Source organism: Solanum tuberosum, unplaced genomic scaffold (genome assembly GCF_000226075.1).
Source record: "Solanum tuberosum cultivar DM 1-3 516 R44 unplaced genomic scaffold, SolTub_3.0 scf00052, whole genome shotgun sequence".
In the NCBI taxonomy this organism is placed as follows: domain Eukaryota; kingdom Viridiplantae; phylum Streptophyta; class Magnoliopsida; order Solanales; family Solanaceae; genus Solanum; species Solanum tuberosum.
This window is the reverse complement of record NW_006238977.1, coordinates 1,525,861-1,538,481: the sequence shown is the minus strand read 5'-3', so window position 1 is coordinate 1,538,481 and position 12,621 is coordinate 1,525,861. Positions and strand designations below refer to the sequence as shown.

The window sequence follows — 12,621 nt, the reverse complement described above, 5'->3', positions numbered from 1 at the left end:
CACAATGCCATGGTTCAAGAATCTCATCAAAATCTCCAAAACAATTACAAACCAATCATCATCTTACAAATCTATAACTCCATTAGCCTCACCTTTACTTGCTCAATTTCTACAATTCACTAAACAATACTCTACTAATGATCATGTTGTTGGTTTGGAAGCAACAAAAAGTGACCAAAAGCCAAGAATTGTTGTGTTAGGTTCTGGATGGGCAGGATGTAGGCTAATGAAAGACATTGACACAAATATTTATGATGTTGTGTGTGTGTCACCTAGGAATCATATGGTGTTCACTCCATTATTAGCATCTACTTGTGTTGGTACTCTTGAGTTTAGGTCTGTTGCTGAACCTATTGGAAGGATTCAACCTGCTGTTTCAACACAACCAGCTTCTTATTTCTTTCTTGCTAATTGCAATGCCATTGATTTTGATAATCATATGGTATGCCTACTTTGCTTTTTTTCATAATCGTGTGTTCAGACCAGTTTGTGCACACCTATAGTTTCTTTACCATGTACCTATTACCTCCCACCAGCACAGTTACCGAGTAACTCTATTCATATGACGCCTCATGATTTTTTTATCCACTTTATTGACCACTAGGATACGTCATTTGGTGCAATGACATTGATTTTGATAAACATGTGGTATGCCTAGTTTTCTCCTTTTATCGTTTGTTATTGTTTTTCTTTTTTTCATAATCGTGGTGTTCAGACTAGTTTGTGCACACCTGGTTTCTTTACCATCTACCAATTACCTCCCACCAACACAGTTATAGAGTAACTCTATCCATATGAGGCCTCATGATTTTTTATCCACTTTATTGACCACTAGGACACGCCTTTGGTGCAATGACATTGATTTTGATAAACATGTGGTATGCCTAGTTTTCTCCGTTTATTGTTTGTTTTTTTTCTTTTTTCATAATCGTGATGTTCAGACCAGTTTGTGCACACCTAGTTTCTTTACCATCTATCTATTACCTAACACAGTTACTGAGTAACTCTATCCATATGAGGCCTCATGATTTTTTTATCCACTTTATTATCCACTAGGCTAGGTGGTGCAATGACATTGATTTTGATAAACATGTGGTATGCCTAGTTTGCTTCTTTTATTGTTTTTCCCTTTTTAAAAAAAAATAATAATTATGGCGTTCAAGTCAGTTACCTAATTCTATAGGATACCTACTACTGCCTCTCATCAGCACAGTTATCGAGTAACTCTAACCACCTGGGACCTCATGGATTCATTGACCACTAGGTCGCAACCTTGAATGCTATTGTTTTTTGTTTTCTACTTTCAGTTCCAAGACCTAAATTCCTCTGTTTATCCAGTATGTTGGCATTTATGAGATCCTATAATTGTTTGTACCCTAGGTGAGTGGAATGGTGTGGTTTTATTTGGTAGCCCAAAATTTATGTATCCCTTTAACACGCAAGAACACTTTAGCTACTGAGCTTCAAAATGACCCGTAGTCTTACTTCAAAGTAGGAGCTGATTAAACTCGATTATTAGAATGAGTCTTATTAGAAGTCCCTTTGTGGATATCCGATAAAATTGAAAAAATATATACATAGTTTAAGGAGAGACTATGTTATGATTTGAATTCTTGAAAGTTGTAAAAATCATATCGAATAATCTACAAGTGGAATTGTGTCAATTTTTTTTGGATATGTCGTAATACAACTTGACAGTTAGATTCTTCCCAATCTGTTTCTTTATCAATTTGTGTGGTACTTGTAGATACAATGCCAAACTGTGACAGAGGGAGTTGAAACCTTGGAGCCATGGAAGTTTAATGTTTCATATGACAAGTTAGTGATTGCATCTGGAGCACATGCTTTGACATTTGGAATTAAGGGTGTAAACGAGCACGCCACATTTCTTCGTGAAGTTCATCATGCTCAGGAAATACGGAGGAAACTACTTCTAAATCTCATGTTGTCTGATGTGCCTGGTATATGTTGTTGTTTTCGTTATAATGTTACGATCACTCAACTTCACCTTTTATAATAGTAAACTATGTGTGAAGTGCTCGAAAAATACAAATGATCACAACATACAGATGCAAATTAGCCTCATGTGGCAAGTGTTTGTAAGTTTTGAACAATGCACACATAGTTTGATTACTTTACTGTCACAAAACGTAAGTTTGTGACTTTACTGTTATATTGGATGAAGTTAAGTCATGATCCGGACAATGTTGATTTCTTCTCACTTTTGGTCATGGATTGAGGCAGGAGTTAGTGAGGAAGAAAAGCGTAGACTCTTACACTGTGTTGTAGTTGGAGGTGGTCCGACAGGAGTTGAGTTCAGCGGCGAACTTAGTGATTTTATCCTGAAGGATGTTCATCAAAGATATGCTCATGTCAAAGACTACATTCACGTCACGTTGATTGAGGCAAGCTTAGTCTCAATTTCTATATTCATTGTGTCTTGAAATAACATGTTTAGTTAAGCTGCAGTGTGTCCTTGTTTGTTTCACAGGCAAATGAGATATTATCCTCCTTTGATGATCGTTTACGTGTATATGCAACCAACCAGTTGACTAAGGTGAGATATATACTGATCAAATGTATATGTCATTCTCTGTTTTTGTGCTATATATGTTGAACTCTGAACTCAACATTGAACTGTTGTGATTAATTTGTCTGTTTTCAGTCAGGAGTTCGTCTTGTACGAGGCCTTGTCCAACATGTCCAACCGGATAAGATAATACTTAGCGATGGCACAAACGTTCCCTATGGTCTGTTAGTGTGGTCTACTGGTGTTGGCCCTTCACCTTTTGTCAACTCACTTGATATACCAAAAGCTAAAGGAAGGTAAGTACACATGTCTTAAGATTCATTGACCTTTGTTCACATTGTGATATTAGTTGTTTGTATGTGTTGTACTGATAACTCTCCATGATTTAATAGGATTGGAATTGATGAATGGTTACGCGTCCCATCGGTACAAGATGTATACTCAATTGGTGATTGCAGTGGTTTTCTTGAAAGTACAGGCAGGCAAGTTCTTCCAGCTCTGGCCCAAGTAAGTATGAGCTAGTTGTGAATCTAAATTCATTTTGCTTATCGAGTTCTAAATAGATTATTTATACATTTAAAATCATTTTTGTAACACAAACATAAGGTTTGAGTCTAAGCTACTGAGATCAATCGAACCTGCAACCACAATGTTGGCTCCGCCCATGTGTGTGACACACAAATAATGTCTTTAAATTGTCTTAGGGTGTTTGTTGTGTTTGATGAGGTTGCAGAGAGGCAGGGAAAATATTTGGCAAGTTTGTTGAACAAGGTGGGTAAAGAAGGTGGAGGGCATGCCAATTGTGCACAAAACATAAACTTGGGAGATCCATTTGTCTACAAACATTTGGGAAGCATGGCTACTATTGGAAGATACAAGGCCCTTGTGGACCTTAGAGAGAGCAAGGTTTCCTCTTTCTTTTTTACATCTATATTCCTTTTTTTTTTATTACGGTGGTGTCTGGATAGAGCTTTGACGTACTTTAATCATACCCCGAGTTACTTGCTATTGATATCTCCCACCAGCATAAATATAGAGTAATTATATCGACCAAGAGCTTAGACACATGAGAATGCATCACTTTACTATTTTTGTCTCTGCTATATTTTGAACCCTAACTTTCCATGATTTTCAAGCGCATTTGCACAAATGACCTTTTTTCTCCGAGGTCACTATTTAAATTTCAATCTCCATGAGCCTAGTGAGCTAAATTCATTCCCCCCTATGGATTAGTCTACATTCTCTACAAATTTTATCAACGGAAGCTCTTATTTTCATATTTTTCATTTTGTACCTTAATTCTGAATCTATTTAACGTTTTTCTTTTAACTATGTTCATTAATTATCCGATAAAATTAACTTGTGTTTGCAGGAAGCAAAAGGTGTATCTCTAGCAGGATTCACAAGTTTTTTTGTTTGGCGTTCAGCATATTTGACTCGTGTAGTGAGCTGGAGGAACAAAATTTATGTTCTAATTAATTGGTTGACAACCTTAGTATTTGGTCGTGATATAAGTAGGATATAGACCAACAAAAGAAGATGATTCCTTTTAGTTTCATTCAAAAGGAACTATCCTTACGTGTTGCGGCGGACTTTGTGCAAGCAGTGTCAGTCAATTATCACGATTCAAATTTGGGGTTGTAGAGATCATGGAATATACTTATTGTCCCGAAATGTATTTTATATTCGCATTATCTTTATATGATGTTGACGTATTTGTATATATACACACATTAATTTTTTTACCTTTTACTAAAGAATATTGTGTGTGCATTGCAATTAGTGGCATACGCCTATTTTTTGGAGGGGTTATTGCCTCTATAGTTCTAGTTTCAAATTAAGTTTTGATGATTTTTGGTTTGGGGTTAAGAGGTGTAGCATCATTTATTTTGTTCTGTTCAATTTTTTTAATTAATTTTAATTTATATTTTTGGTTATAAAACTACTTTCTTTCTTTATTACGTTTGAGAATTTTATAGATAGTGTTAAGATCTAATTACATCATATATATGTTCTATTTCAAATTATAAAAATCCCTTAAATTTACCGGAATTCAAATACATCTCTCAACATTCCGATACATCGCTCAACATCTTGATACATCGCGTCTCGATTTTGAATACATCACTCAACGTCCCGATACATCGCATAAAGTGATGTATCTATTCTAAAGAATATAGATTTTTTCAAATGATAGGAAATTTTAGAGAGTATGATAAAATAATTAGGGAAACACAGAAAATATTCAATTGACTTTAAAAAGACATTATTCAGTATTGGTGGTCATTGATGTGCTCAACTAAATTTAGATGGGAAGAAGTTAGTTTAATTAAAAATAGAAACGAATTCGGAATTAAAATTTTATGAATTTGATTCTTAAAGTTTTCCATAATAAACTCATTATATTATTAATATGGGAAAATTGTATGAAATAGCAAACTATTAATTCAAATTAAATGTTATAGTCATAGTTTCTTTTATTTGTAATTCGCAGCAAACGTTACATGTTTTTTGCCATCCCATTTGTATACCAAAATATACTAATAGACCCATTCGGTATACGAAATATACAAATAGACTCATTCGGTATACATATGTGTTGTGTAAAAATTAATTGCATGACCCATTTGTATACCGAAATATACAAATAGACCAATTTGGTATACATATGTGTTGTATAAAAATTAATTGCAGGACCCATTTGTATACTGAAATATACAAATAGAGACCCATTTGTATACCTAAATATACAAATAGACCCATTCGGTATACATATGTGTTGTATATATGTAGTAATTTTGCTTATATACAATTAATGTGTTTTAGTTTGTATACCAAAATATACAAATACAGATTTTTATGTATATGTATACCAAAATATATAGATTAATAGAAGTTTGGTATGGAGCGCAATTATACAAACTATAACTATAACATACAAATATAATTTTTATGTTTGTTAAACCTAAAATTTACTCAAAAATAAGTTGTGTATTCAGATAAGGGCTCTTTGGGCCCAAGTCTGAAATTTAGCTGGTCCAAATTCAGGGCCCAAAATAGGTGAGATCCAAAAGAGTAAAAGGGCACAGAAAATAATTTGCCCTCTTCTTCTTCATCGAGCTTCTGCAATTCATCATCACCATTTCCAACAGAAAAAATGAATGGCAAGTCTGGGATTTTTGTTGGGAAAAGGAAGAAAGTCTTTCCTCAACGAGATATGGAAAACAAAGTAACTGTTGGAACTTCTCATAGAAGAAAAACAGAACGTAAAATGGATTCGGAGACGCAAGAAAAGTTTTCTAATTCTAGAAAAAATACTTTACATGGCGAACTTAGAAAGTTTAACAATACTGAGAGAAACTCAGTAAGGAAAGTGAAATGCGTTAAAATGGGAGAAGACAATGTTACTGTAAGAAAACAGAGTGGGAGTAAGCAAAAAACTGAATTTTTTTCGAAGAAGAAGGTTCAGGATAAGAGGAATTTGGGATTATCTGAAGAAAGGCCAAAGAAGAAGAAAAAGCGAGGTATTCGATTAGATCGTCATGATACCTCCAACAAGAGGCTTGATGATGGAGTAACAAGTATAGGTAAGTCTCTGAATCATCTAAGCTCAATTGCATTGTTTAGTAGTACCTGTTGTCAGTTATTGTGTTATTTGTTGTACTACTTGTTCTCTTCTTAATTGTTATACTTGATTTTTGATATGCTTACTTGAGCGGAGGGTCTATCACAAACAACCTCTCTATATTCACAAGGGTAGAGCTATGGCTACATTACACATCACACATCACACTTCCTTGACTACAAGTAGTGGGATTATACTTGGTTTGTTGTTGTTGTGTAAAGTTTAAATCTTTAGCTTGGATTATTACCAATTCTTTCTTCGATAGTTTGAAAGATTAAGACCGGGGGCTTGTACTAGTTTGGAAGTTAAAGACCACTCTTTACGTACTATAATCTGTGGCGCTTTCTTTCATCAGTGATTGACATAGAACAAAAAGTGTGATAGAACCATTTAAGCAAATGCTACTAGTGTGCATTAATCCTAAGCAAGTTGGTTTTGCTATGTGAATTCTCTCTATCCATGATGCTCCATTTAATCATGTCTAAGTTTAATATCATTCATTATGAATTGACTAGTATTACGCCGTGTGTCAACCTATTGCAAATTCTCCTCCTTTTTATTTGGGCTAAGACCGAGAATGTGAGCAAGCTCACACAGTTCTATACTTTTTATTGATGTGTGACTTTATATTATAAATGATCTTATACAAGGCTTTATAGCTAAGTTGCTCAGATTCGGGTGTCTGATACGGGTGGTATCTAAAGGTCGGATCCTTTTAGATCTAAATTGTAAAATACAAATACGTATTTGGGGATTCGGCTAAAAATAATTCCAATATCTAAAGTTAGAGTTATATGTCTAAATTATGAGACATTATGTGGAAAACTTACAAGGTATTATGCGGAAAAAATATTGATTAAGAGGAGAATCCTTGAAAGGTGATATAAGGAAAAGGACCTGACATAGAAATTTCTATATATAAGGTACTCCATTTTCTTCAATTTCACCTTAAATTTGGTTTTGATTACAAAAATCATTGAATCTGTCCCAAAATTCTCAAGTACCCAAAATTGGTTGACCAAATCCGATATGGATCCACACCCACAACCGTGTCATGTCAACACGGGTGCAGCATTATAAGTGAAGAGTCCTAGCAACTAAGCTCTGTAGTATAAAATGTTGTTCAAAGAATTACATTACATGGTCCATCCATTTCTATTCATGTGTCTTGCTTTCCTAGACACATTTCCTGTTTAGTCTATTTTTTTTATAAATGTTACCTTTCTATATCTATTTAGTGTTTAATTCCAACATTCCCATTTACCCTTAATGACTCTCTTGTAGAAATGACGTGTTTAAGGCCACAAGATTCAAAAGTTTTTTTGGTATGTTATACATACTTTTAGTTTAAAACCACAAGATTCAAAGGTCTTATTTAATTTTTAAAACTATGTGCCTAGTCAAATACACAAATTAAGCATCTAAAATGAAACGGATGGAGTACTTTTTTTTTTTTTGTTGACAAGGGAAATCCGCAGCCGCTATCCTTTGGGTGCGCACAGGGTAAAGCCCTCGCTCCTATGCAATAACTCGCAAACCACATAGGAGAGGTAACCCGCACTAGGCAAGCCTGGTGCGACGAGCTCGACCCAGAAGGCAAACCCCTTGCTTTCGCTGGCAAGGGGTTTCGAACTTGAGACCTCCAACATGGAAGTCCCAAGCTCAAACCACTGGACCCCAAAGGGGGTTGATGGAGTACTTTTTATTTGACAAATAAATTGGCAGGTCTGTAAGAATATGGCCTGTGATTCTTGAATACTTGCTTTTTTGATAAGTGGTAGAGGATTTACTATTTTGTTGTCGTGGAGCAATTGTGTTCCAAGGAGATGAACTCTTTGCTGAACTATTTTTTGCTTTTAATGGGCGTGCCTAGTGTTTCAAAGTAGAAACATCCTCTTACGCTGGTGTTTAACTCCTTTCACAGTGCAGAGGCACTAATATGCCTCATGTTTATGTAATTATTTATCCATGCTGTTTTCATGTCATGTAATCTACTTGATCATCTGTGGCTAAGTAGATTAAGCCTTTTCCTCTGAACTGATTTCCATTGCTTTCAGATAACAATAAGGTAAAGCAAGAAGATTCAGCAAAAATGAAAACTGTTGGACTGTCGAAGAATGCCCAATTTCGTGCAATATGCCCCAGTCCATCTATTCTTTCTTTTGTGGAAGACAACGTAATCACTTTGACTAGGATTTGTTTGTTTGATTGCCAATATTATTAGTGCAGAAATCTCAGTGTTCAGCATTTTTGTCTAAAGTCTTAATTCCTCGAATTTGTATTGCAGTTGTTGGGTCGTAGACGTGATATTCAGTTAAAGAGGGCAGGCTATAACATTGAACTCTCTGCTCCTTTAGATAACATTCCTTTCTCAACAAGCTCAGAAAGGGAGCGGATTGAAGAGCCGGTACAATAATTTACATGTTAATTGATATCCAAACCTTGGCATGACTTTAGGTTGATGTTTCATCATAGTATGAAGCCACATATGATGCCCATGTTTCAGTATACTCTACTTATTATTATAACTTACTTTTTCTATAGGTGTTCAGGAATAGGTTGGAATTTTTTGCTGCAGCTAAGGTTTCCTCGTCATTCCCTCCTGCAGATCTTCCAGAGATTGCATTTGCAGGTTTACTGATCAGTCCCTTCTCTTTCTTAAGTTCCTTTATGCTTGGCACGAATGCTTGACTTTCCTTTTCTCCTCCTTTTTTATGGCTTTTAAACGAGCTTTTGTTTTGTAAAAAATGACATCAACATCTCCTTCATCAAAAAAATAATGTCGCCATCTTCTTATCAACTACGGATGCTTGTGTCAGGATAGGCTGCCTACATCACACCCCTTGGAGTACTGTCCTTACTGGACCTGCATGAATGATGCACCGGGCTACCCCTTTCTTTTCTTTTTTTGACATTCAATTTACGTTAAATATTCTTTCTCTTGAAAGCTGCACTTATGGGCTTGTTACTGGAAAGTCACACCATTTAATGAATGATATCCTTATAATGCATGTTCCACACGGTAAACTGTCAAAGCATACACATTTGGGAGTCTTGACGTAAAACTATCATTATGATGCATCTTGATGTGTTGATTTACGACACATGTCAGTAATTAAAACACACAAATTCACAACAGTTTCTGCTATCCTAGTTATCTGATGTTTAATTCTCATCTTTTCCCCTTTGATGTCATATTCTTTTTGGAAGTCTGGTTTGTTATAGAAGCTTTTGGTGTGCTAGAATCAATTGATTATAAGTTAAACATAAAGAATTCAAGTGATTGGGAATTTGGAAACTGCCTTTATAATATTTGTTCCTTGGAATAGGAAGGTCAAACGTGGGAAAGTCATCTTTACTAAATGCATTGACCAGGCAATGGGGTGTTGTACGTACATCAGATAAGCCTGGCCTCACTCAGGTGACACTTGTTTCCTGAACAGAAGTTTGTTTCCTGCTATACATGTAAGATAACAATATGCACATCTGCAGACTATTAACTTCTTCACGCTTGGTTCAAAAATGTGCATGGTTGATTTGCCGGGATATGGTTTTGCTTATGCAAAAGAAGAAGTGAAAGAAGCTTGGGAGGATCTTGTGAGTACACGATTAGCTTTGACCTTTCTGGGATTTACTTGTGTTACTTCTTGCATTTGTTGGTACTAACAAAATGTTCAGGTTTCTTTGTATTAGTTTTGAACATTTGCTCTCTTTGAATGCTCCAATTTGCAGGTGAAAGAGTATGTTTCTACACGTCTTGGTCTAAAGAGAGTCTGCCTTCTGATTGATACAAAGTGGGGCATGAAACAAACGGATCATGAGCTTGTTGATTTAATGGAGAGGTACAAAGAAATTACTTTTCCTACCTATTAAAAGATAAAAAGGTTATATGTCCAATATTGGAGTCAGCTAGATAGAATTGTCGCCTATTCTCTGGCCTATGTAGTACATTTCGTCATCACGTGCCTATGTAAGTGTTGATTGTGTTAATTAATTAGCATTATTTTAGGAGACTTCATTTTCCTAGTGTAAGAAACAGAATATTTTCTTTTAATTGTAATTGATTGTCTTTTCTCAATTAGTTATAGTATGTATATATATATATATATATATACACACACACACCCTTCTCACGGGATGAAAAGATACAAAAAAAAATCAAGAAAACTCTTTCTTCTTTGCATTGTTGTTAGCTTGCTGCTTTTGAGGTTATAATCTTCTGTCATAATGTTCAGAGCTCAAACGAAATACCAGATTATTTTAACCAAGACAGACACAGTTTTCCCAATAGATGTGGCACGACGAGCCATGCAAATTGAAGAGGTGAACTTAGAAAAATCTCATGTCCCTTTAATCTGAATTCTAACCTATTTGAAGTATCCCCGTAAGTTGATCATTGTACATGCACTATCTTGCAGAGACTCAAGGCAAACAAGTCTGTTGTTCAGCCTGCGGTAAGAAGTGCACATTTTTAGCTTTTGTTTGAGTTTTGGTGTATTTTTGGTTAGAAATATAATACTTTGTTTTTGGCTTTTATTCAGGTGATGGTAAGCTCAAAATCTGGAGCTGGTGTCCGAAGTTTAAGAACAGTGCTTTCCAAGATTGCTCGATTTGTGAAACCATAAGTGGTAATCCTCTGCCTTCTTGTTTTCGGTGATGTCCCTGTCATGTATCTTGATGGATTTAGCATAGTTGATGTATTATTATAACTTGAAAGCAAAGTCCTGTCATGAGCTACAGTCTAGGAAAGTGATTCATGAGTTTGCAATGGTATGTATGTTAAATTGTAGCTCTGTGCCCTCATGAGACAGAGATATTCAAGTGTTAGCTTGATTTCGATTTTGGTTTTAACATGCTTCGATCTTCTAAGTTGGCTTATTTTATTAATAGGCAGTAGAATTAAGATTGGCAAGAAACATTAGAATTATTATAAGTGTATGCTAAATTGCGGTGTGGTGGTGCCTCTTGAAAAAAGCGGTTTCGCGAAGGAGTGATTTGTTTCAAGCGGGTGTTTTTGGAATTTTTACTAGGGATCTTTTGAGGGAGTTTGGAGAAGATTGAAGGTAGTTTTTTGGTGAAATTTCTGATTTGAGATTGAGGTTGAAGATTAACATCTCAAATTTATGTTTAAGATTTAGGTCTGCAACATCTTTATAGCAGCCTATAATTTATACCAAACCACTTGCATTATCTATTATCAACTTATGAATCTTAAACAGCAAATTCCATAAACAAAAAACCAATAAATACTCATTTTTCTTCTTGGAACTTATCTATGTTGACATTTTAATGATGATTCGAAACTATGTGGATGATATACTTATAAAAACATTATTATTGTTATTGAAACATTACAAGTCTTTCATTATTAATCTCAACATTACAAGTTCATACACATTGTAATTCGTGGATATCGTTGTGTTTGTTATATAGTTATGGGGTGGTGGGTTGGGGTCGGGGGACGTTTCATGTTTATTACTATGTAGTTTAGTCACTAATTGCAATATGGAGGGTGTTTCGTTTCATGAACTTTTACTAATCTATGCGTTTGAATGTAGTGTTTTAGCACGTCTTTTCTGTGTTATATTGTTGTATAGCTATGCAAATCCATTGACATTGTTGAAGTCTGGATTAATGAAGTTGGTTGTCTTTTTTCTTTTTTTTGAAGGGTTTTCCATCTGGTTTATTGTTACCTACTTTGGAGCTCGATTAATCTAGATTATCGCCCTGTAGAGCCCATTCAGGGGAAGTGTTTCCTACCAAGCATTTTTTCATACCCAGGACTCGAAACAGTAACCTTTGGTGATGGGAGGAACCATCCGCTGCACTGCATCCTTGTTCCTTGGTGGTTGATGAAATTGGTTGTTATTGAATATTTTGAAGTATTCCAAAAATGTCAAATCTTATGTATTATAAAAAAAAATTATTGAAAATTTGCATGGTTTACCTTCTTCATTTATAAGGTTTGCATATATTTTATCTTCTTTAGACCTCACTTATATGGTTATGCTGAATATGTTATTCGTTATTTAGCTTATATATGTCAATTAGAAAGAAAGAGTAAAGTCTTTCTATGAAGTTTGACTTTAAACCCTCAATCAATCTGGTTGAAACATTCATGCTTTAAGGATAAAAATTTAAAGTTAAATTATTGATAAATATAGTGATATTTTATTTTTACTAATTAAACGAAAGAAGAGTTTCAGATTAATTAATCACTATAAATGATATCAATTTCACTTAATTAGGTACTCTATTTATTCATTTTTACTTGTCTGATGTTTTAAAAAGTCATTCCCTTTTACTTGTGTCTTTTAACATATCAAGAAAAAATAATTTTTTTTCTTCATGTTTTATCCTTTATATCATTTATTTATTTTTCAAATCATTTTCAGACTTAATATTAAAAATTAATTAATAAGAATACTATAATAAAATAATCATGTCAAGCTTATTTTTTTAAAAT

General features: G+C 34.5%; 2 protein-coding genes across 2 annotated transcripts; both read left to right on the top strand.

The window, feature by feature from the left end:
- LOC102598594 (internal alternative NAD(P)H-ubiquinone oxidoreductase A1, mitochondrial-like) lies at nucleotides 1-4,281 on the top strand. The gene is given in 8 exon segments (NM_001318655.1): nucleotides 1-442; nucleotides 1,748-1,961; nucleotides 2,245-2,405; nucleotides 2,492-2,557; nucleotides 2,666-2,826; nucleotides 2,923-3,037; nucleotides 3,257-3,436; nucleotides 3,903-4,281. Coding segments are annotated over 8 exon segments (1,488 nt in total). The 5' UTR covers nucleotides 1-4; the 3' UTR covers nucleotides 4,056-4,281.
- Nucleotides 4,282-5,627: 1,346 nt separating this feature from the next.
- On the top strand, nucleotides 5,628-12,129 carry LOC102597611 (probable GTP-binding protein EngB). Its single transcript, XM_006343990.2, has 11 exons — nucleotides 5,628-6,117; nucleotides 8,213-8,331; nucleotides 8,443-8,562; nucleotides 8,700-8,787; nucleotides 9,485-9,576; nucleotides 9,648-9,752; nucleotides 9,888-9,997; nucleotides 10,391-10,478; nucleotides 10,574-10,609; nucleotides 10,697-10,783; nucleotides 11,824-12,129. Exons 1-10 carry the CDS (start codon nucleotides 5,688-5,690, stop codon nucleotides 10,778-10,780), a joined length of 1,272 nt encoding a protein of 423 aa, XP_006344052.1. The 5' UTR covers nucleotides 5,628-5,687; the 3' UTR covers nucleotides 10,781-10,783; nucleotides 11,824-12,129.
- Nucleotides 12,130-12,621: the final 492 nt, after the last annotated feature.

What these genes read in the sequence shown, in the direction of transcription:
- LOC102597611 (XM_006343990.2), top strand. Translation starts at nt 5,688, where the DNA reads ATGAATGGCAAGTCTGGGATTTTTGTTGGGAAAAGGAAGAAAGTCTTT. An exon ending in AAGAAGCTTGGGAGGATCTT is followed by an intron (nt 9,753 to 9,887) that starts GTGAGTACACGA and finishes TCCAATTTGCAG; the next exon opens with GTGAAAGAGTATGTTTCTAC. An exon ending in GAGCCATGCAAATTGAAGAG is followed by an intron (nt 10,479 to 10,573) that starts GTGAACTTAGAA and finishes ACTATCTTGCAG; the next exon opens with AGACTCAAGGCAAACAAGTC.